Raw genomic sequence first — 22,328 nt, forward strand, 5'->3', positions numbered from 1 at the left:
TGTCCCCAGCTAACTATGGGTAGGCGTGAACTCCGTCTTGCAACCTTTCTTTTATCCGGTCTTATTGAGCTAACCCTCAACTATGCAAATTTAAGGGCAATCCCGAATAAATAAGAGTTCATAGTTAGCTCAGGATTAAGATCGAGTTACCTAGGTCATCCAAGTGAAATAGTCAATCTTAAACAGTAAACAACGTTATAAAGTAAGAGTGACTTATTTCTTGGTCCTGATCTTATGCAAACTCATTGCTTAGGACGCCCCCACTCCTCATGTCATAACATGTACGAATTAGGATCACATTGTATGTAGCACTTTACAACTCTTTGTAACAACTACAAAGTAAGCCGCATCCAATTGTGTTACCAAAATAAGGTATCCAACCTCATTCATATACCATAGATCATTTTGACTATTTACTCGAACCTGATCTACTCTTATGTCTCCACATAAATTTCAAGTACTCATACAATAGTCATGGGTCTTAGTTTATTGGATTTAGACTTTCATACTATTTATGAGATTAATAACAAGTATATTGATAATAGAAAATGTTTACTATTTTAAAAACTGCGATTTTTTAGGACATAAAACCCAATAATACTCCCACTTTGACTAAAACTCCAGTGGATCAATATATACAAATATATACAGTGTTGAGTTTACATGGAGAGAATAAAAAGTACAAATACAATAAACTAGGGCATTACAATGCCCATAAATTCTCCCACTTGCCCTAGTGATACAAAACTCGTAGACCTAGTCCTACTAGGTGACCCTCGAACACTTTAGCCGAGAGGGTCTTCGTAAATGGATCAGCTAAGTTATCTTGGGAAGCAATCTGAGTGACAATGACGTCTCCTCTGTGTACAATCTCCCTAATGAGATGGTACTTTCGTTCGATATGCTTTCCCTTTTTGTGGCTTCGTGGTTCCTTGGAATTTGCAACTGCTCCACTATTGTCACAACAGAGAGTGACAGGCAGGTGCATATGCTTTCCCCTTTTGTATTTTCCAGTCAAGCCAAATAAGTGTTTTACATCAACTATCCCAAATATGGTAATAATTGGAAAGTGGTGCAAATAGTCTAAAACAAGTGTGTGTGGGACATGCCAGAAGCAGAAGAACGTGAGAATGGCCAACCTGAGTTATTAGAAATTGTGAATAGTATTACTTGTACAATCGATGAATCAATGAACAATATCAGTTTATGTAGAGTTGATGTTGATCCTATAATCGTAGAAGAATAGATAATTCAGTGAGTTGATGATGACTTCATAAATGACGAGGAAGAGGATGTACAATCATCTTTTAATAGGAGCTTGAGTTTCGATGAACATCTTAATGATATGGTATAACCATGTAAATATATATCTTCTTTTTCATTTCATAACTTACAAATTGTTGTATAACATATATATTGTTGTTTACATAGGAACAATGGTAGGCTACACTGATGAGGGGCAGTCTTGGAGTATTTAGCAGCCGAGCATATTGGCGAATCATCCTCCATGGGAGATAATTCAGGTTATTTTAGATCCGCATTTTATTTTAGATCCATAATCAGTAATTTATATATAAACTAATGTTTAATTAATCTAGCAATGTATAATTTCTTCAGAGTCTAGCTGTACGACTAATAAGGTTGGACATGAATACTCTCAAAACATTGATTTGGATAGATATATGTAACAATTTGGGAGAACTCCTATCGAGATCGATCATGTATGGGAGAAAACAATTTACAACAATGCAACAAGGTTTAGCAATGCCATTGGTACCAACGTTCGGGAATATTTTTCTGTTCGTTATGGATCATGGATAGAGGTACCAATAGAAACAAGAGAGCTAGTTAAAAGTCGATTATTGGTAAGTTGGTTGTTTGATATTTTACAAATTATATATATGCATCTGCATCTGTAGAGATACTAATTAGTTTTTCTTTTCTTTCTTAATTAAGAACCATTTTGTGATAGAGTTGTCCAGCGAACCGGTCAATATCATCGATGAACAGATGAAAATTTCGTTCAAAGAGTATAGAGGGAATTACAAAAACACTATAAAAAAACATGCAAGTCCTGAAAAGGCACGAGCACACCCACTTAAAGACAACATAGAATAATTTATACAACAAGCTTGAATCCACCGACTGGAAAGTAAGAACTTTTTGTGTTTTTTTTTTTTTTTCAATTCTTAATTATGTTGTTTTGTGTATTGGGATTAAGAATAATTTTGGGGGGTGTGGATTCAATAAACTTCATTTAAGAAAAAACTAAGTTGGGGGGGTGGGGAGGTAAGTTGGTTTGTTTAAGTAAATGTATATATAAGTTTAAGCAAATGTAGATATCTTGGTTTGTTTCAATTCTTATGAGTTGGTTGGGCTTTAAGTTCTATATTAGGTTTGAGATTAAAATATATAGTTATGAGTTCGTTGAGTTTTAAGTTTTATATTAGGTTTGAAGTTAAAGTGGGTTTTATTTGTTAATGTTCTTATATTGGTTTTAAGTTCTATATTGAGATTGAGATTGAAAAATATAAGTTTGAGTTGGTTTGTTTTAATTTATTAATGTTCTTAGTTGAGTTTTAAATTCTATATTCATTTTGAGATTGGTATATGGTATATTGAGCATTAAACTTATTTAAATTTATAATTTGTAGGTACCTCGAGGTTTATATTGCAGGTGCATCTCTCGAAAAACGTATTTAGGTGACAAACATATTTTGTAGGTACCTCGAGTTAGAAGAAAATTCATTACCTGTGTCTAAGTCTCCTCAAGATTGCCATTCGGAAAGGCAGTCTTGACATCCATCTGCCAAATCTCATAGTTATAATATGAGGCAATGGACAGGTGTATTCTAATAGATTTAAGCATGACAACAGATGAGAAAGTCTCTTCATAGTCAACTCTCTCAATCTTGGTATAAACCTTTTCCATTAATCTAGCCTTGAAGGTTTGCACCTTCCCATCAGTACCCCGTTTCCTCTTATAGATTCATTTACAACCTATAGGTTTGATCCCATCATGTTGATCTACGAGATCCCATATGGATTTGAAGTACATAGACTCCTTTTCGAGATCCATCGCTTTGATCTATTCATCTTTGTCAATATCCTCCATTGCCTTCTTGTAAGACAAGGAATCCTCAACTTCACCATCAGGTACCATAGCCAGGATTTCTGTTAAACTCATATAGCAAACAGGTGGATTCGCAATCCTTCCACCACGTCGAGGTTCCCTTAACACTTGAGGTGGATTTGACCTACTGGACGATCCTACTTCAACAACTCCTATTGAGGTACCAAGTTCTTCAATAACTCTTGTTGAAGATTCAATAGTTTCTTTGGAAATTTCATTCAACACAATCTTATTTTGGGGCTTGTGCTCCCTTATATGGAATTCTTCAAGAAAAGTAGCATTTGTCGATACAAACACTTTTTTTTCTTTAAGATAAAAAAAGTAACCACATCTCGTTCCTTTGGGGTAGCCTACAAATAGGCATAATTTTGAACGTGGTTCCAATTTCTTAGGATTAGCCTCAAGCAAGTATGCTGGGCAAACCCAAATTCTGAAATGGGGTAAACTAGCTTTATGACCAATCTAGCAACACTCTTAGATGGAATACAGTTCAGGATATATGTTGTAGTCTTTACTGCATAACCCCAAAACGAGTCAGGTAAGGAAGCGTAACTCATCATTGACCGAACCATGTCCAACAGGGTTCGATTTCTCCTTTCTGATATACCATTCTTCTGAGGTGTACCAGGTGCTAAGAGTTGGGATGCTATTCCATGTTCTATCAAATAGTTCTAGAATATTAAATTCATGAACTCTCAATCTTGATCAGATCGAAATGTCTTTATTGTTTTACTTAATGCATTTTCAATTTCAGCCTTGAATTCTTTGAACTTTTCAAAAGATTCAGACTTATGTTGCATTAAATAACTGTACTCATATCTTGAATAATCATCAGTGAAAGTGATGAAATATTCATAACCTCCCCTAGCTTTTACATTCATCAGACCACAGAGGTCTGAATGCATTACCTCTAAAGGTTCTTTGGCCCTGTGACCTTTTTCAGTAAAGGGTCTCTTATTCATTTTGCCTTCAAGACATGACTTAGACACAGGTAATGAATTTTCTTCTAACTCACTTAGAAGTCTATTCTTCACAAACCTCTCAATCCTATTGAGATTGATGTGTCATAACCGTAGGTGCCAAAGTTATATGAATAATTAAATCCCTCTATTAATTTGAACAATTCAAATTAATCCAAAAACTTATTCTCATTTAATCCTATTGAGCTACCAAGGAGACCTCATGGACCTGTAGCTTGAAGTTTCAACGGTATATAAATAATTAATCAAACTCTTTAATTAAATTATTCACTATCAATTAACTGTCGAACACTCCACTAAAGATCTATAGCTGCACTCTTCGTACTACAAATATATTTTTGTGTCCATTGGATATAACCAATCAACAGTACGATGACCTTTTACAAATTGCTCATAAGTACAACTAGGTCAAAATTACCGTTTTGCCCATATAGTTACATCTAACTTCTTAAGTACCACTGATCCCTCTGATGAACAATAGATCATAGTTCAACTATGACTAAACTTCTCTCGAGCCAGGAGAGGGTGTGACACCATATTGTTCAAGCCACGGAATCAACCCATGAGGGAGAAATTTATCTACTTATCCCGACCTCGGGGAAGGAATGAATTCCTTCTTATGTAGCTGTGTTTCTAGCTCCCCAATCAGACGAATCCCTAAAATAGTAGGCTTATTGAGTCGGCGATCTGGCCACTCTCACTCATATAAATCAAAGAACTACTCTCATAGGCAGGAGTTCATAACTCAATCAGGATTCAGGTCATGTTATCTATGGTCATCTTGGTGAAATGTAAGTCTCTATTATGAACGACGTTATATAATGAGACTAAACATTTCATGGTCCAGTCTTATACAAACTCCTTTGTATAGAATATCTTCATTCACATGTCTATACATGAATGATCAGGATTAGGTCATTTATAGAACTTTACAATAATTGTAACACCTACAAAGCGGGCCATACTCGTAGTGTCACCAGGATAAGGTACCAGCCTTATCCATCTACTACAAACCATTTAGGTTATCACTTAAACATGATCCACCCTTGTGTCTCTTCATATATATTTAAGTTACAAGATAACCTTGGATGTTAATTTATTAGTTTGTGGTTAATGTTACTAAAATATGAAATGATATTTTATTAAATAAACAATGAGCTTGTTCAAAACATTTACAGATAGAACCTTACGAGATTTAGGGCATCAACCCCAACATAACCAACGTCAACTCTCTACCTACGTGCACATGGTAATAACTGAGTATCGTCATACCTCAGGTACTAGGGCCCGAATACCTTCTCAAAGTCCTTCAGTATCAGGTTTATCATCAAATCATCATAAAACTTATTCTTGAAATAAGAACATACTTAGAAATATAAGTAATATAACATAACATAAAGAGATGTTCAACGCATACCTCATAAAACATAAGAATGGAAAGACTTAGGTCATGCTTTCATAGAATCATCATTGTACTTAAGCATGCGTTAAAAAGAACTTTTAAAACTAGTTTGCTTGGAAACCTTCTCTTTATACTAGAAATAAAAACAAGTGTCAAACTAGCTTAAGGGAAATCGTGCGTTCATAAACGCATTTGGAAAACACTTGAATTTGTCACTCACTGTCTTGGGCGTCCTTCCTATGGTTGGTAGGCCTTCCCTATTGCCGTTTGTCCTGTGAAAATGACAAACACATTTGGTTAATGCCACTAGCTCCCTAATGAGCCTAACTGATAAGAATAAGCTTAACATCTAACTTAGGGTACCAATTTCTCTTCTCAACGCATACTAACTAACGCATGCCACCCTTGGTACCTTAGGTTGAATTGCTAGGCTTTGCGATCACATGCGCTCATCCCAAGCGCTATGCCACACTTTCCATGCCTATGTGTTGCGCGCTTCACCTATGCGTGAACACACACAGCCTCAATGCAACTGCACGCGCTACCTCGTACACAACAGCATGCCTGTGCTTCACAACGCAACCCTTGCACGCAAGCTTGGTGCAATGCCCGACGCCCAATCTTGCAATTGTGCGCACGTTTACCAGCACCTCCGCCTAACCAAGTGAGCTGCAAGCTTACTCAACCGTTGTAGCTACCTATTTTTTTAACTAAATTTTCATATTCAAATTTAAACTCGAATAACTCTTTTTTCATACATTATTTTGGAAAATTTCCTTCTACAAACTTACTTATAAATATCTTAACTCTATTACCTTAATTTGAGCTTCAGATTCCTTCTAATAAGCCCAAAAACTGTCAAAATTCACACCTTGTCCACGATCACTCGAGAGCTTGAACTACTTGGGGAAACTTTAAATTTCAACTCGATTTCTTGGGAGATTGTTTCCGGCAGCCTAAGGTCACCATCTGCACTCTTCAATCTTCAAGCTAGCTCAAGAACTACCCTCTTGGCACGAGTAAAATGGCAAAATTGAGAGTTTCTTCTGATCTCCTCTTTTATAGTTGAAGATGCATGCCTCAAATCAAGCTTAAGGTGCCAACTAGCCCACTAGGTGGAATTAATTTTTCCTAACCACGACAGCTCGCACACTAAGGTGGGTGATTAAGCTAAAATCCTTCACTAACTCACCAATGCATGGCTCACTCATTCACTTCCCACCAGTGCATAGCTCACTCAATCGTATGCACCACGCTTGACCAACGTATGTGCTTGCTCCATCAGCACCTAAGGCATCCTCGCCCATTTTTGCACGCGGCCAACACCTCTCTAACCTTAACGCATGATTCAATGCCTCTTCACACCAACGCTTTAGACCAGTGGTGGTTGCATGGCTTCATTCTCGACCATCACTTAGTTAACGCACGCCTAGACTTAGCCTTGCATCAACACATGACTTGCGCCCCTCCTAACCTCCTTAGATGCATATGGCTGTTGCACACCCATGCTCTGGCCTTCATCGCACCAAGGCTATCCATACTTGGTTTCCCACACTTAGCCGAATTTTCTTCTTCCTACTAGGCACATACATACTTTAAAACCCGAGAGCCTTATCAACCAATATTTAGAATATTCCTACAATCATAATACTACCATAAGTTAAGCATGCTCAATATTTTTAATTAATCATCTTAAGTGGGGAAAATAAGGCATAGGGTCTACAGGATATAAGTTGGGTTGTGTCGAATAAGTAGAAAATCACTATTTAATTTATCTATCATTCTCCTAATTCATTTTTTAATTAATTTTTGTTATTTCATTTTATTTCATGAAATTAATTGCAATTTTTTATTCTTTAAATTAATTGCTCATATTGATTTATTTTTATTGGTAATTATTAAATTTTCAGATCATTTACACTAATCTTATTTAGAATTAAATAAAATGCTTTAAAGTGCTAATTTCTTGATTACTTTGTGTTCAATTTATTTATATGAAATTCTTTTTTAAATTACTTATTAGTTAAAGATGTATTAATTTTCTTAATTGGGTTCATGTTTATAAAAAGTTTTAATTAGTTTGAAATAAGCCCTATCCATCCCTCTAGGGTTATCATACCAATCCTACATTATTAAAAAGCATGTGGGAATGAGTATGCTAGGAAATCAATGAGTATGAAAGGTCTACATGGCTATTTCTTGTTGAATTATTGGAATATGTTTTTTAACCATGCTTATAAATAGAGTTCGAATTGTTGGAATATGTTTTGTTGATCTCCATCCTAGCTAGGGTGGGTTACCCCACTTTTGTAGTTTTGTAAAGAGTTTCATGTTTATTATATTTTAGAAAATTGATTTAAAACCCAAGCTAATATATTTTGATAAAATAATCATTTACCAAATTTGAAATAAGTCATTTCTGGGGAAATTTGTAGGGATGGTCCATTTTCATGGGCCTAAATGATTTGACCCAAGGTTTAAAAGCAAATGGAAATTTGTCTTCTGCTTATGTCAATGTAACGACCCGACCCCCTAGGACTTAAGTTAGGCCGTTACTAAAATACATGCATGCATGGAACTCAAAACGACATTCCTTTATGATGAAATAAATGTTAAATAGATAAGGGGAGTTCAAAAGTCCTTTATTAAATGCAAATATTAAAAACAATAATAGGGTACCCATAAGTCATAAAGGTTAATAAATACATATGAAAAATAATTCTTATTATTAGTTTCAAACATCAAAACTAAACATTAAGAGAAACATGAAAAGAACTCTAAATCTCATGATGCAGAAGCGTAAAAACTAGTCCCAGTGGCTCGATCATGAATTCCGTTTGTCCATCGCTGGTACATCTCAACCCTTACCTGAAACAACAACATGAGAAAGAATGAGTATAAAATACTCAGTAACTAACCCTACTACTGGGGTCAGGCTGGGCATTTATGTCTTCTAGATACCCACCTCTAGCACATATACACATGAAACAAGAAGGAGACTGGGTCCTATCCTACTATAGTTAAGTATGCCCACTACCTCTGGTGAATCCCGAAGGAGATACAAACCGGTGAATCCCGAAGGAGACACAAACCGGTGAATCCCGAATGAGACACAAACCGGTGAATCCCGAAGGAGGCATAAACCGATAATCTCGAAGGAGGCACAAATCGGTGAATCTCGAAGGAGGCACAAACCGACGAATCCTGAAGAAGGCACAAACTGGTGAATCCCGAAGGAAGCACAAACTGGTGAATCCCGAAGGAAACACAAATCTAATGGGCATCTAACTAATCAGTAAGGACATTTGCACAGCCTCAACATCATAATCATCACCGTACGAATCTATGACATATATATAATCCTCAACATCATGACTCTACTACATACACATATACCTCAACATCATGGTTTTACAACATGCATGTATACCTCAACATCATAGTTCTACAACATACATGTATACCTCAACCTCATCAGATCAAATACAATCATATGGAAGCACATACCATCTCATACTAGCATTCAAGTGTCTATGTTCATATTTAAATAATTCAGATCTCGTACCAGAACATACTTTGATTCAGATCATACTATCAATTTATCATGCTAACATTCTGCCATAACATACATTTATCATGCTAGCATACATCTAAAGTCTGGCCCATGGGCAGTTCCAGTAGTAAGATTACTTACCTTAATCGAAAATCCACTGATAAAATCAGACAACCAAATGATGACAGCGATTTGAAGTAACGACCCTAGCATACGAATACAACCATTAAATTTCAATCCAACAATAATTGCGAAACCTTAGATTCAAATCCAAAATACCCAAAAGCTTACCCCAAGAAACTTGATCAACAACCATTCCCAAGATCTCGACTCCAAAATCTCCTCCTAACAGATTCTAATTCCAACGAACGCCAACTTAGAACCTTCAAAACATGAATTAAATGATTATTTAATCCAATAATCAACGGGTGTCAAAATCCTTCAAGAAATCCATCTCACAACATTGACCTTACCTACATCCAAGATCTGTTCAAAACCAAGAGTCGACGGTGGAAACTGGCAAAGGGAGTTGAGTGGTGGCCCCGTGACAGAAACTCGAGCAGTCCGTTGGACAGATCTACGGCAGCAGACTGGCGGCACGAGGGTTTGCAGGGTTGGATGGAGGAGTGGCGCGTGGCTGTGAACAATGGCTCCTCCAGTTCGAGCTCGAAGAGGGCGGCAGCGTGACTCAGACGGACGGCTCCTCTGGTTTGGGCTCGAAGAAGGCGGCGGTGTGACTCAGATGCTGGACAGAGGAGGGTATGGGAGAGGTTGCATGGCGAGGCCTATGGTGGCCGAAGGGGAGAATCGGCAGCGAGCGACGAACGATTGGAGTTTGGGCAGTGAGGGAGGCAGTGGCAGAAGGTTCAAAAACGAGGGTGGGGGGTTCCTTTTGTGAGAGGAAGAAGGAGAAAAGGTTTGATTTTAAAAAGAATAATAACAATAATAATAATAATTAAAAAAGGAAATAAGTATAATTATATTTAATTCCTTTCCTTATTCCACTTTATATTATTAAATTTCTTTCCGTTTCAAAAGAAAATTAATTTCTGCCATTAATTTTCAAATTGAATAATTTCACGCCAACAATTAAATTCCCGCACTTATACTTAAAGTACAAAATTCCAAGAATGCCCTCCAACTATAACAATTATTGAAATTCCAAATAATAAAGTTATTGAAATTACATTATAAAAATGTGTGGGGTGTTACAGTCAACCTTGTGTGAAATTACCCGTTCGACTTTGCATGGTGGCCTATCACTTGAAACCACTTTTGTTCCTACCTTTTGTACCTCATCCCTTCCTCTTGTTTCTTCCTCTGATTTCTCATATGACAACATTTGACAATTTTAAATGAACCTTCTCTCCCTTCTTCCTCTCCCATCCCATTCCTTCCTCAATCTCGTTCTATATCTCGCACTCACTCTCCCTCGGATTCACGCTCCTCTCCATCTTCCATCTTCTCGATTACTCTTTCTGCTAAAAAAAAAAAAAAAAAAGATGTTTCTTAATTCCATAGAGAGACAAAGATGTATAACGAAGGGGAAAAAAATAGGAGAAGGAAGCGCACATAGTTGCAGAACGAAGGAAAAAAATGGACGAATGAGGCTTTAATGAAAAAAAATTGTAGAATTGATGCATGCAGAATGAAGGGAAAAATTAAAGAATGAGGTTTTAAGTTTTTAAAAAAAATTGCAAATAAACGAAGCTAAAGGAAAGAGGAAGAAACAAGATGAATGTGCAAGAGACGAGAGGAAGAAATGAGATTCACGTTCGAGCGTCGGTCCATCAAGCATGATTGTGGGTTGAATCGCAATTTTACACATACTTACATCAGTAGAAGGCCAAGTTTCATTTGATTTCAAATAGTTGGTCAAATCTCATTTGGACCTCCAAATATAGGGTACAAATTTTCCTTATTTATTTATGTTTCCATGCTCCTTACTAATTTACTGTTCCTTCCCAATGTTCCCTTCGCTTGTAGAGCTATTTCATGGAGACAAATGCTTGGTTTGATGTTGACAAAGAAAGATTAGGTATTATTGGTGCTTTCAAATTAGATTTGAAAAGATTGTAGGTTGAAGTAGAAGCAACACTAACTATTCTAGAAGCTTCTTGAAGTCCTACAATAGATTTCTCTAGAATTATATTGAAGATGCAGGTAAATATGTTAGAAGAAATATCTTAATCTTTATTTGGGATCTAAGGATAATATCATAGAAATATCTAGAATTGGTTAAATCCAAGTAAATTCTAGAAAAATCCTATTCCTTGAGGTCCAAGAATCTCACACCTATAAATAAGAGATATGTCCTCATTTGTAAAGTAAGCAAAGAAAGGAAGAAAGCAAAGCTAGAGAGTTAATGAAGAAAAGTGAGTGAGTGAGTGAGTGAGTGAGAGCGAGAGTAATCTCTAAGGGATTGTTTGGGGCAAGCAGTTGGTATTATAATTCCAGGTTATTATAGTTGGATTAAATAGTTTGTATTTGCGATGTAGATATTTTAGTTTGGATTATAATAGTATATGTTTGAGATGTAAACTATTTTAGTTTGAGAAGGAAATAGTAAACACTATAGGAAAGAAATAAAAACATGGTGAATAAAAAATTGTAAAAATTGTAACGAATAGTAAATATTGTAGCACATGAGATTTTGAAATAGCATTGACTGTAGCTAATTGGAGAATATAAAATAGTATTTACAGTAGAATGAGGTGGTTATTATAGTTTTAGAATAATCCTTATCCCAAATGCCACCACCATTTGGTTTAAGGTCTAAGAATAAGATGCCTGGGAATAGGATGTTTAGGAATTAATATGATTGTGTTTGGTTGTGCATGAGAATGCAACCAGAATTTTATGAACAAAAATTATGTTTATATTTAATTTATGAAATTAAGCATGAAAATCTTATATAATTATAATAAATTTATAAACTAAACAATAAATAACATTCAATATATTGATAAAAAAATTAATTAATTATGAATCAATAATAATTTTTTAATTATAACTACTTAAAAAATTAATCAATTAATATATTAATGAACGTCATACTAATTATAATTTAATTAAATAATATAAGAAATATAAATAAACAATATATTATATAAAAAGTAAAAATGAGATAAAATATGGTATATTAGTAAAAAAAATATAAAAGAAGTTTTGTAAATAATGATATACTAATAATGAATGGAGTAATAAAAATTAATCACAAAAATAATTAACTAATAAAAATTAATCACAAAAATAATTAACTACTTATAAATAATCAATAATGATTGATCAATTATTAAAATTAATCCCAATAAATAATTACTTGATTAATAAAAAAATAAAGTAATAAATTATTATTATTAAAAAATGAATTGTTGTCCTAACTAAATTTAATTAATCTTAGTTTATTAATTAAATATATTTAAGATAATGTTTGCTAATAAGTAATAATTTATTTTAAAAAAATAATCGCATTCGTTTAATAAATTTTTATTGTAAAAATAAGTTAAATAAATATTTTAATAGATTATTATTTATTTAGTAAAATAAATATTTATATTATTTTTTTTAAATGAATATTAATTAATTAATTACATTCAAAGTGAAATTAAATATAAAAAGAAAAACAGATGGAGAGGGGAAAAGAGAAAACCCACAATTTTGGAAGGGAATAGAAGATCCTTGTCTATGGGAAAATGAGGATGTCTAGGAATAGTTCATTCTCAAGCAAATAGTTGAAGTGTCCATCCTTGTACATTCTAAATAAAAGTTTTTCTTCGAAAGAGATGGTCTCTCTTCCTTTTGTGCCAATTTTTTCATCATCGGTCCCTCATTAATTTATTCTCTACCAATTTTGATCTTTTAACTTTTAAGGCCCCATTTGTCGTTTTTAAAATTGAGCCTATAATTATGATATTCAATTTTTCATCGATATGCCAACATTTCTATCGACATTTCTACATTTCTACATTTTTAAATTCAGCATCGACATAAAGGATGAATTGATATTTCTATTGTACGGTAAAAAAAAAAGAAAAAAAATAAGCAACAAAATATCACTAATGTGAATACAATATAAACAATAAATATTTTTAACTTGTTTAAACAAGCCTAGAATATTTATTTACTAAATATTGTTTCGGATTTTTGTTTTTATAAGTTTTTCAGAAAATCCATCGACATCGACATTTTATCAATATTTTCATCATCATTTTCGTAAAATTGAGACCTCGACATTTCAATCTACATTTTAAACCATGTCCATTTCTTTCTATTGGTTTCTATATTTTGTTGTCTACAATTTAGGTAAAAACTAAAAAAGACACATTATTTTTCAAAACCTTATTTTTGTTTTAGAAATTAACTAAGAATTCAAATGTTTACACAGGAAAATACAAAGATCATGTGTAAGAAATTAAGTGAAAACAAGCACAACTTTCAAAAATCAAATAGTTATTAAATCCTTAAATTAATCAAATTGAATCGTAATTTCTATTTATTGACAATAACATTTTTTTCCAAACAAAAAGAAAAAAAAAAAAAGAAGAAGAAGAAGAAGAAATTGATATTTTTGTAATAGTTTAATCTTTGATTGATTACCGATGCTCATATTTTCTCTAGATATATTATTTTGGGACTCCAGAAAACATTCATCTCCTTAACCTTTTACAAATTGAACTTATGTAGTGCTTTATCATAAACCATCTTTCTCCTATTATTCATACAAGAAATTACCAAGATTGTATTTAATTCATATAAAAATAATTATCTCTTATATTTTTCGATATCTAAGATTAAGAGTGTCCAAATTAACTTACAAACACCTTGACTATTCTCATGAGACAATCATTAAGCACCTTGACTATTCTCACGAGACAATCACTAATCCTGATATACTTTGTTAGAAGCTCAAATAATATATTAAATCTTAGGTAAATTACAACCTTGACTTGAACCTCTCTCTAAATCCCTTTATTATTTACATCGACTCTTGCTGACCACATTAAGCATGCCATGGTAGTTTTCATTCTTATGAACGTGATCTTAATTCAAGAACAAATGAAATTCATTTCAAAAGGGGGGGAAAATATAAACAAAAGAAAACACTCTTCTTTCCAAATCACAAATCCTATCAATAATGATTTTACCTTTACAAATCACCTGAAATCACAGTTCGTATCAACACTTTTTAAAAAAATCCAAAATATAGTGTTCTTTTAAACAATAAGCTTTCAACTATCATAATACAAAAAGCACAGCTGGGATGTTAGTAATATGTCAAGCTACCAAGTTACTGTTGTATCCTGCTAGAAGTCAGCTTCAGTGTTCAGTATATTCAGTTGGTCCACAAGAATTGAAGATCAAAATGCTTAACAAAGCTATTGAATCTTACATCCATGGCAAAGTAAGTGGAAAAGAATATAAGTGTTAGTCAATCTGTATGTTCAGGGAGATACAATACAAATTCTGTAGTATGAAGAGAGGGGGAAGCTTCTTTCACAATATTCACCTTGAAGAAGATGGGGGCAGAGAATGATAAGATAATATCCTGCATCTCTTGGCTCGTTCTTTCTATTTACTGCCCCTAAAAGCAGATAGGGAAAAGAAAGACCTGCCTACTGCCACATGAGTATAAAGAAAAAGGAGTCAAAATCCTTGTCTTGCTAGATGTGCCAAAAATGAAAAACAAGGAAACAAAGATTGTGGAAAATGTAAATCATACATGTCTCTAACCTTTAGTTGAAGAAACTGCAGCATGATCATGGCTTTCTTGAAATTTGGAATTAAAATTATGTGCACCATATGTACCTACATATGTATGACATGCAAGTTAGGAATATATAGAAGAAATTAAACATATCCTTATAGATTAGAACAGGAGATCTCTTCCGTTCGAACTCCTACATTTTCATTTTCTCCAAATTCAGCTTCATGAATCAAATTAATGTCTGAGCTCACATATGAATGGGAATGTTAAGAATATTTATAAAAGATTTGATATAACTGCTAATTGTTTAAGCTTTTGGTTCTATTGATAATTTAAACATGGCATTCATATTATTGTTGTTATTGAATCAAAATCATAATAAGAGAGGGCAGTTTAAAGATAAATCACGGCTAAACAAAGTAAATAGAATACAACATGTGACAAGGAAAAAGATCAAACCTGAGTATAGTTTTTCATGGTCAAAGTTTTTGTCCAGTGAAGCCTTTACAAGACCAGAGTTATGTGTAGCTTTCATCAATAGATTGTCTGCCTTTTTCGTGTTCAGAGATTTAGATTCTTCGGAATCATCCTCCCCCTCGGAAACCACAGAAGGGCTCGACCAACCAGCCAGGTTTGCTTCCCCCTTGCTTTTCCTTGCAAACTTTAGGAGTCGCTTAAATCCTTTTGGTGCACCTCTTTGGTAGTTCATCATGGGAGGATTTTCTGCAATACCCCAATCAATATTATCAGGTTCGCTATTTTCTTCCTGCAGCATCTGGGACAAAGAGAGACGGATACGGGGATTTTCAATTGGTGCAGCATTTTCCAGTGTTGCAAGTTGAGGTGTGTCATTGGCTGGTATCTCTTGAAACTCTTCTATTTCCTCTGTGAACTTTGATGGGATCATTGGTTCTCCTTCAACCACAATTTCCAAAGAAGATTTCTCTTGATTTTGTTGATGTAGATCATCACCATGATCAGCATCAACTACATCTACAGTCAGTATCTCACTATTCTGTTGATCATTCACAACAGTATTTGAATTGCAAAGAGCTGGCGACAAAGCATCCCCTTTATCAGGTTGGCTGGCCAGATCAGGAACTGCAACCTCAACTTCTAGATCATGAGTCAATTTTTTGTTATTATTTGAAGAATCTGCAGACTTGGAAAGTTTTGAAGGTTTTGTCTTGCTAATCACTGGACTACCATTGTCTAAGCTATTTCTGGAACCCTTATGAAAGGATTTTGATTCTAGTGGTACTATGCTGCTTTTTTTGGCGACCTTGTCACGGATATTGGACTTTGCAGGTACCGAGGTATCCCCAGTAGGTGTAACTTTCGTTTTTGTTATTTTTCCAGTCTTTGCCTGCACTATTTCCTTCTTTTCCTTAACATGCCTCATGTCCCTTGAGCTATCATTAGTTTCCTTCACATTTTTCTTTTGCATGGGGGATTTTTCCGCTTTAGCACTCAATCGATTAAAGGATGACATCGGTTGGGCTTTCTGACGAGTTGCATTCGTGCTGCCTGGAGAAATCCCAGTGGTTCTTTCTGATGCAGAAGATGGCCATGACTTGCGTGTGGCAGCCATTGGTTTTGTTCTAGATGAAATCTTCTCAGTCGTGGATGGTTTTGAAATTTCCTTCTTTGGTTTTTCTGATTTTGACAAAATTGCTGATGGAACTTCAGGCTTACGTGTTGCACGTTTTTTTGTTACATTAACTTCGGAAGAGGCTATCTTGGATCTCCTATCATCTGCAACTTGTCGAGTTCCCTTTATTTTTGCATCTTTATTTGTATGCACTTTAGCTTCCTCTGCCCTACGCTTTTCATCTCTTTTTGCCTTGTACTGATCATACACCCCACCCCTCTGTTCAGAATTGACATTTTTCTTCCGATTTGCTTGAGCATTGTTTTGTGCCACATGCTTACTTTCCATCACTTTTTTCAGCATTTGGTCCAATTCTGCTTCCTTTCTTCTTGTCCATTCCGAATTTGCAGACAACTTTTGAACAAGTACCTGCGGTTCGCTAACGTGAGAATCTGCTTGAGTCTCTGGTGGACCAGAAGTTATTATTTCTGAATTTTCTAGTTTCACTCCAACTTCAACTTCAACAGTAGTACAAGTCTTATCAATCGAAGATATATTATCAGATCCCACTTCTTCATCTGTCAACTTACTCTTCGACACATCTTCAGCCAAATCATGACTAATTGGATCTGATTCATCAACAACAAGCTCGGGCTGGCATTTTGTAGAAGCCTCTCCCATGCCTGTACTCCATCTTCTCAATACAAATTTATTTGCACCAACGGTTATATTTGCTAATGATCTTCTTTTCTGAACATCGGAAGCACCGTTTCTCTGTTTGCTTTCAAAAAGACTAATTGCATCCTGAACCGATATTCTACCTACGTTATTATCAGCTGTTTTACTAGAAGGTTCTGATCCTTCCTCATCATCACCACTATTAGCAGCTGCATCTCCTTGAGAAAACATATTGTCTCTTGTTTGCAGATGATTTAAACTCCTAATCATTATTGCTGGTGCTCGGCGGGAACCCGTTCGACCAATCTGAACCCTTCTCATGGGTGATGCTGACCTTCTTGCAACTGTTGACCGTACCATTGTTCTACTTCTTTCTTCTGGTGTCCCATTTTCATTATCAGAGTCAGAAGACTCAGTTTCTGATGAATCCTGTCGCTCAATCTGGGCAACTTTTGCAGGTGAAACACCAAATTTCACTGGAGTAGATGAATTTGATTTTTCAGCTTTAAAGCTTCCATTTACACTAATAGCATTTTCATTGCTCAAGTTTGAAGTAACCGTGTGCTTATTATCTTCATTAACGAGCTCGACGGAATCACTCTTTGGATTTAGTTCCAAATATTTGCATGTACAATTCCTGCAGAGGTCATGTAAAGACGTAAATGGAGGTTGTAATGAGAACTAATATAATGAAATGAAGCTTCCTTTTAAGTTCTAACAATAAACGGGCAACGCTTCTATCAACTTCTCCAAAGTGAAAGTTTGGAATAACCTACTTCAAATTTGTAGCTCCAAAATGTTCCGTAAACTTTGCTAAATGACTGATTTCTTTAGAACTGCAAGTTGCACCGCAAGCCTTTTCAAATGCTGCAGTTAAGTCCTTATTTAATGCAGTAAGCCTCAAGTCCATAGCTCGCAGCAAGTCGTTTCTGTCAATTCATTTTACACCGTTCACACTTGAGCAACTAATTCTATATTATGTAAAGAAACAGAACAGATAATTAAGAACTCAAATAACCTACTTCGAAGCAGCTGATGAAGCCAATTCAGGTCCAGACTGCCAATACGGTGAAATTTACACAAGGAGGAACTCAACTAATTAATGAAATAAAATAATCAAAGTGATAGTGAATAAGTGCTTTTAAGAATCAAAGAAAAATCCGTACCCTCTGTTTCAGACTAGAGCTGTGGAGGTTGCAGCCATCTGTCAAAACAGAAGATAGCGAAAAATTAAGACACGTGGAAGTATGATCATCTTAGTTTCATCAGCAAAGCATTACCCCAAATGGATTTTGGAGATTACCTTCTTCTTCGGTCTTTGAATTCTGACCCTGGAAAGAATATTGAAATAAATTAATTTACACCATCAAGGAAACATCATAGGAAAACGACTTTGAAAGATAGCATGCACTACTACCTGACCATATAAAGAAAGATGAAATCTTTTGGTTTCTTCTAGTTGAGACATCTCATTCATTGTTTTCGTGATATTCGTTAATTCTGGTGAGCCAACTATGTGGAGGAACCTGAGTAGACAGGTAAAAATATTAACAAAAATGCACAATTCAGCTGAAGGAATTGAAAATTGAAATAATGTAGTCTAAGCAACCTTCTTAAAGTAGATTTTGTGAACCATGTTGTACCAGCTGAAGAAGCTGGCGGTTGGAGTTTAATGCTAGCCTTAGATCCTTTGGCATTGAGCTCTAGTAGTTCTGGTAAATGCAGCGACAATGCATCCAGATTTCCCTCAGCCAGTGCATCTACCTCATTGCCACAGCAAATAAATGCCTCATACCTATACACACTCATTGCCATAAAGGGGGGGAAAAAGACTTTCAGAAAAAAGAACAAATAAGAAATTTTATAGAACCAAGTGATCATTAGGAAAGGTCAATGTTGTAAGATTTTCCCCTTTAAGCTTTGAGTTGCAGCATAAACATAATAGTAAGTAATTTGTTATTCAATATTTCTTTTGGAGAAGCCAAAAGAAAAGTGGTGCATCTTTTGGATGTTAATCTAAGAAAAAAACGTGGAAAATATGCTGGATACTTAAAGGCAAATAAAAGCCACTAGGAAGGGTTGGATGCAAATTTAAGACCAAACCAAGTGGAGGCCATAATATGTAGCCAAAGATAAACCTAAAAGAAGAAACTTAAGGAGCTATTAAAGAAGTAGAATGTGCTGTTTTCCAAGCAATCTACTTAAAGAATTACTTTGTCTAATAAATTTAAACTTCAAAAGCACAGAATATCAAGGAACCATGCTTCCTTTTATAGGTTGTTGGGGAAGTAGGAACATTGTGACATTGTGAGTCTCATTCTACCTGCTTCCTAATAATGTTTTTTCACTTAATTTTAAATTTTAAATTGATCAATAATAGATCCTATGATACTCATTCCTCATCTTAACTAGTAAACTACTGTTTATCATGTTTCAATCTCCCTAAGTATTTCTCTTTCTCCTCCGTCCACCTCGAATATGGACGGCCATGGGCTTAGAATAGAACTGACAGAACATGTTCATGCAAGCAGAATTTCCTCTACATTTAAAAAAAAAAAAAAAGAAATGGGGAAAAAAAGGACAACCTGTTCTCAGATGGTATGATCTGAATCCTGGCATAATCTAAAGGCCCATCATCAGCTACTCCACCACTCATTGCAGCAGATCCTGAACTAAAAACAGTAGAAACAAACACAATGCCCTAAGTTCAATAGGACAAGCAACACAAATTGAAAGAACATATCATCAAAATAACCATTAGAAGAAGAAAAAAAAAATCCTCACAAGCAAACAAACATTAAACTTAAAAAGAAACAAATCCAACTCATCAAACCCAAAAGAACACACATAACCCAGATGACGAAGTTGCAAATTCCAGATTCATAAACAAAACCCACTTCACCCAGATCTGAAAAATCACTGCAGACCCCGTAAATTCACCAGAATGCAAAACCCAGATAGAAAAAACCCACCAAAACGAAGCAACAGCAAAATCCCAGTCCCTTGAGATGCATTTACTCGCACAGAGCTCACTCAAATGGGGAATTCTTTAAGTACATTGATGAAGAATGAAGAAATGGTACCTGGGTTTTGCAATCTGGGCAGTGATGAAGGAGCAGAGCGGAGCAAAGATGGAAAGATCTATCAAGAAAAGAAAAATGAGCGATGGGTAGTAAAGATTTGAGGTCCAGTAGTTCAGTGGAAGTCCTAATCTGTGGCCCTTTTAACTGGAGCTGCTCTTTTTGCAAGGCTTAAATCGCAAGAATCGAATTCGATTGAGAACTTTTTCTTCTTTTTTCCTTTTTTTGTGTTAAAAAACTTCGAAGTTACGAAATTGATAATTCCACTGAACGCGTGAAACTCACGCTCTTTCCTCCATTTTTCTTCCTAACGACCACGCTTCCATCAGCAGAGTTCTGTCGGCTTCCATATTACTATTGTCATTATTGAATTAAAATATTACTTTTGTCTTCGATTTTATTCTTTTTTTTTTAATTTCAAATTTTCAGTTTTAGTTTATATTATAAGTCATAATTGGTAATTATTTCGTCTTTTTATTTTTTTAAAAAAAATGTGCTTGTCTTTTTCTAATAATTTCTTATTCATGTTTTTCATATTTCTTATATAAATATTTGAATTTTTAACTAATTTTTTAAAACAAAAACTAGTTTTTAAGTTATATTGTTAACCATTTTTTTGGCTTTTGTAAATCAAGTTTATTTTCTCTCAATTTTTAGAATGGGTTGCATCTTTCTCATGCATGAGAGTTAAATTTTTAGTAATATTTCAAAATAAAACAACCTTTTAAAAATTATTCTTTTTAGTTTTCAAAATTTTGTTTGGTTTTTTAAAATAGTAGTAAATAGATAAAAAAAAAAATAGCAATGAATTTAAAAGTAGAATGAGTGTTTATAGACATAATTTTCAAAAGCTAAAAAATCAAATACCAAATAGGATCTTAATCTTCAAATTTTTATCTTGATAATTAAAATACATCTAAAATTTAATCAACAAAATATATAAACAAATATATGAAAGTAATGTTATAGGCTTGATTTTCAAAAACGGAAAGACTAAAAACTCAGGCTTCGTTTGGTACTATTTGATTTTTGGATTTTAGTTTATTAAAATTAAGCCCACAAACACCACTTCCACTTCTAGGTTTTTTGTTTTGTTATCTACTTATACACATATCTATAAAAATCAAGCCAAAATTTAAAAACTAAAAGAAATAGTTTTAAAAAACTTGTTTTTATTTTTAGAAGTTGGCTAAAAATTCAACTCTTATACTTAAGAAAGATGCAAACCATAGTAAAAAAAATAAGAGAATATATGGTTACTTTTCAAAAACCAAAAACAGTAAACGAAATGGTTACCAAACGAGACTTTAATAAATATTAAGTTTAGACTCCTAAAATTAATTTTGTGTTGTAATTAACTAAATAATAATAATAATAATTTTCATATAAAGAAATAAATATGGTTATTATTTTATATAGCAAAACTACTGAAAATATTTTAAAATATAACAAAATGTCACTCTTTATAGTGATAACATAGGTTGACATTGATAGACATTCTATCATATCTATCAGCCCAAATAAAATATGATAATGATATTGATATTTTATTATATTTATAAATGAGTCGACTTATTTTTGTATATCTAAAAACATTCCAAATAAAATATGTGATTATATTTTCAAAATTTACTGTGAATATGCAAATAAATGATAAAAAGAATAAAAAAACAATAAACTAGCACTAGAGACTAAAATTAACATAAAACTAAAAATAATAAATTATTATTAGCATCATCATTATCACTTGTTGTTTTCAAATGTTATTTTCCTTTTTGTATTTGTTTAATAATAATAAGAACGTCGACGCTTTTTTCTCTTTTGTATCATTGGGGAATCATAACATCATTTTCATTACCTCATTTGTTTGTATTATCTTTGGTATGTCTCAATATAGTTTAGTGTTTAATGGTTAAGAATTAAGATATCTCAATTTCTTATAATTGATGGTAGATTCTTTTTAAAAAAAAAAAAAATCAAACTTCTGTTTTCGAAGCGGATATTATATTCTTTTTGACATAATCAATAATAGGATCGAATTTTCCATTATATATTTTTCACTTTATATGTTTTAGAAAGAAAACACTACAAAAGGTGGAATCTTTACGTTTTAGTTTTTTTTTAATAATTGTTTATGTAACAATTGTGTTTTTATAATTTAAAATTAGTTCAAAATTCATTTTAGTCATTGTTGGTTCTATTTT

General features: G+C 33.8%; 1 protein-coding gene and 1 long non-coding RNA gene across 7 annotated transcripts; one reads left to right on the top strand and one right to left on the bottom strand.

Annotated features, from left to right (window-relative positions):
- The first annotated feature begins 1,434 nt into the window (after nucleotides 1-1,434).
- On the top strand, nucleotides 1,435-2,097 carry LOC120081308. The gene is made up of 3 exons (XR_005482782.1): nucleotides 1,435-1,523; nucleotides 1,618-1,865; nucleotides 1,957-2,097. It is a non-coding gene; the product is annotated as an uncharacterized LOC120081308 (long non-coding RNA).
- Nucleotides 2,098-14,240: 12,143 nt separating this feature from the next.
- Nucleotides 14,241-20,348, bottom strand: LOC120081399. Of its 6 annotated transcripts, none has more exons than XM_039036234.1 (11): nucleotides 20,128-20,348; nucleotides 19,630-19,716; nucleotides 18,654-18,962; nucleotides 18,462-18,570; nucleotides 18,348-18,375; nucleotides 18,211-18,248; nucleotides 18,067-18,101; nucleotides 17,821-17,973; nucleotides 15,235-17,681; nucleotides 14,802-14,876; nucleotides 14,241-14,683 (listed from the first exon to the last, which is right to left on the bottom strand). In XM_039036234.1, exons 3-11 carry the CDS (start codon nucleotides 18,923-18,925, stop codon nucleotides 14,640-14,642), a joined length of 3,201 nt encoding a protein of 1,066 aa, XP_038892162.1. In that variant the 5' UTR covers nucleotides 18,926-18,962; nucleotides 19,630-19,716; nucleotides 20,128-20,348; the 3' UTR covers nucleotides 14,241-14,639. The 6 variants fall into 6 exon arrangements, with proteins under 6 accessions (XP_038892162.1, XP_038892167.1, XP_038892166.1 ...); XM_039036239.1 differs by having other exon boundaries at nucleotides 14,241-14,686; nucleotides 14,791-14,876; XM_039036238.1 differs by having other exon boundaries at nucleotides 14,241-14,686; nucleotides 18,654-18,839; nucleotides 19,630-19,711; nucleotides 20,128-20,347.
- Between the last annotated feature and the right edge of the window lie 1,980 nt (nucleotides 20,349-22,328).

Source organism: Benincasa hispida, chromosome 7, assembly GCF_009727055.1.
Source record: "Benincasa hispida cultivar B227 chromosome 7, ASM972705v1, whole genome shotgun sequence".
NCBI lineage: Eukaryota > Viridiplantae > Streptophyta > Magnoliopsida > Cucurbitales > Cucurbitaceae > Benincasa > Benincasa hispida.

Coding starts and splice junctions, on each gene's coding strand:
- LOC120081399 (XM_039036233.1), bottom strand. CDS start 18,925: ATGATCACTTGGTTCTATAAAATTTCTTATTTGTTCTTTTTTCTGAAA. Junction 18,376..18,461: donor ATCTTTCTTTATATGGTCAG/GTAGTAGTGCAT, acceptor TATTCTTTCCAG/GGTCAGAATTCAAAGACCGA. Junction 14,687..14,801: donor TGCAGTTTCTTCAACTAAAG/GTTAGAGACATG, acceptor CTCATGTGGCAG/TAGGCAGGTCTTTCTTTTCC.